Genomic DNA, 2,346 nt, shown 5'->3' on the forward strand with positions numbered 1-2,346 from the left:
CACGATCACCCTCACCTCGTGTGAACCCTCACGCGCACCCAAACACTCCCAGCATGCACCGAGAGAGAGAGAGAGAGAGACACAGACAGAGAGAGAGACACAGACAGAGAGAGAGAGAGAGAGAGAGAGAGACAGACAGACAGACAGACAGACAGACAGACAGACAGAGAGAGAGAGACACAGACAGAGAGAGAGAGAGAGACAGAGAGAGAGAGAGAGAGACAGAGAGAGAGACAGAGAGACAGAGAGACAGAGAGAGAGAGACAGAGACAGAGAGAGAGAGAGAGAGAGACAGAGAGAGAGAGAGACAGACAGACAGACAGACAGAGAGACAGACAGACAGACAGAGACAGAGAGACAGACAGACAGACAGAGACAGAGAGACAGACAGACAGACAGAGACAGAGAGACAGACAGACAGACAGAGACAGAGAGACAGACAGACAGACAGACAGACAGACAGACAGACAGACAGACAGAGAGAGAGAGAGAGAGAGAGAGAGAGAGAGAGACAGAGGCGTCTTCATTGCTCCAGAAACATCTAGTAGGTTTATTTCACTGAATGCTTTACCCGGTAGGAGGAAGTGCATCTCCGGCTCTCGGCAGAGACAAATAGAACAAGGTCCTGACCTTCAGCCAGCAGCAGCAGGTCATTCATAAAGTGACTGAAGCTCAACAATTTAGAATAAAGTACAGAAAATACATTTTCTAAATTCACGTTTCCTGTGGTTGCCTGCATTTCTCCACTTTCACAATAAAAGCCCGGGGTGCTTTCTGACCTGCAGGAAGTTGCGGGCGTCACGGTAACGGCACTCCAGGAAGCGGGCGTGTCGCTGCTCGGACAGGAAGCGGGAAACATTACGCGGGACTCTAACGTCGAGGCCGTCCAGGACCGTCAGGACTAGCTCCGGCCTGCAGGGGGGGCCACACAGAAGAAAGCTGCTTTATTCTGAAACTTTCCATCTGCAGAGCATACAACAAAAAACAGTTAACAGCTGCTCGAGTTCACCTGTCGTACGCCCCGGCGTTGCGCCCGTAGTCCAGCAGCTTGAAAGGAGCGAAGCTTCGGTCCACGTTGGCTTTGAGGCGTAACGCTCCGTGCCACAGGTAGTTCCCGCTGCGCTCGTACAGGAACACCACCTGGGACAAAATACATTTACTGACATTCAGCTGACAAACTGACCAACACATTAAGAGGAGCCGAGCCCAGGTCCATTAGCAGACCTCCGTAAACTGTGGGCCAGCCCGAGTCTGCAGAACCTTCTGCATCCTGCGTCCCTCCAGACTAAAACCGCAAATCCAAACACCTAAAATGTTTTGAAAATGCTCCTGACCCTGTTTTGGTTTTAAACTCTGGGGTGGCGTGATGACACAGACGCTCACGTTTGGCTTCCTGATTGGCTCTCATCAATCAGTCAGACCAGAAACACGATGCTGCTGACAGAGGATTCACCATGTGGTCTCGAGGTGTTTCTGGTCCACCATGTGGTCTCGAGGTGTTTCTGGTCCACCATGTGGTCTCGAGGTGTTTCTGGTCCACCATGTGGTCTCGAGGTGTTTCTGGTCCACCATGTGGTCTCGAGGTTTTTCTGGTCTACCATGTGGTCTCGAGGTGTTTCTGGTCTACCATGTGGTCTCGAGGTGTTTCTGGTCTACCATGTGGTCTCGAGGTGTTTCTGGTCTACCATGTGGTCTCGAGGTGTTTCTGGTCTACCATGTGGTCTCGAGGTGTTTCTGGTCTACCTGGAATAGAGTATAATAACCTGGATACCATATTGTGCCAGACAGATTTTACTTTAACAAGAGAGTATTAAAATACTCCTTTGTCTTTATTATTTATTTAATTATGTATTGATTTGTCACCGGGCCGGACAGGGGGGCAGACACGGGGATGGGGGGCACAAACAGACAGCACAGAGAAAGGACAACACCTGTAAGAGAAGGGGGATGGAGGGTGGGGACAACAGGGAAAAGCTGTGGGAAACACCAACTGCAGAAAGCAACGAAACCTGCAATAGAACAGAGAGGGGGGCTTGGGGAGGAGAAAAACAACAACAAACAAACACAAACAAAAAAAAACAATAAAAATAATAATAATAGTAAAAGACAACCAGCCGAACAGCAGCAATAAACAGCTGACATATTAATGACATATTAAGACAACTAAGAGAACAATGAAAACAAGAAACAGTCACACACACTAAATAAGCAACACAACACAGCCACGAGAGCTGGAATAATAATTAATTTAAATAAGTAACTGAAAGAAAAGCATCAGGAATAATTCTACCAGGGACAACCTAAGTTTGTTTGTGTCTGTGTGGGTGAATGTGTCTGTATGTGTGT

At 48.4% G+C, this 2,346-nt stretch overlaps 1 protein-coding gene across 5 annotated transcripts; it reads right to left on the reverse strand.

The window, feature by feature from the left end:
- Positions 1-734: 734 nt before the first annotated feature.
- On the reverse strand, positions 735-1,697 carry LOC123965527 (fukutin-like). Of its 5 annotated transcripts, none has more exons than XM_046042027.1 (3): positions 1,483-1,697; positions 1,010-1,140; positions 735-912 (listed from the first exon to the last, which is right to left on the reverse strand). In XM_046042027.1, exons 1-3 carry the CDS (start codon positions 1,570-1,572, stop codon positions 750-752), a joined length of 384 nt encoding a protein of 127 aa, XP_045897983.1. In that variant the 5' UTR covers positions 1,573-1,697; the 3' UTR covers positions 735-749. The 5 variants fall into 5 exon arrangements, 3 of the variants coding, with proteins under 3 accessions (XP_045897983.1, XP_045897982.1, XP_045897984.1); XM_046042026.1 differs by having other exon boundaries at positions 1,454-1,696; XM_046042028.1 differs by lacking the exon at positions 1,483-1,697 and adding an exon at positions 1,225-1,284.
- Positions 1,698-2,346: the final 649 nt, after the last annotated feature.

This window comes from Micropterus dolomieu, unplaced genomic scaffold (assembly GCF_021292245.1).
Source record: "Micropterus dolomieu isolate WLL.071019.BEF.003 ecotype Adirondacks unplaced genomic scaffold, ASM2129224v1 contig_10024, whole genome shotgun sequence".
In the NCBI taxonomy this organism is placed as follows: Eukaryota; Metazoa; Chordata; class Actinopteri; order Centrarchiformes; family Centrarchidae; genus Micropterus; species Micropterus dolomieu.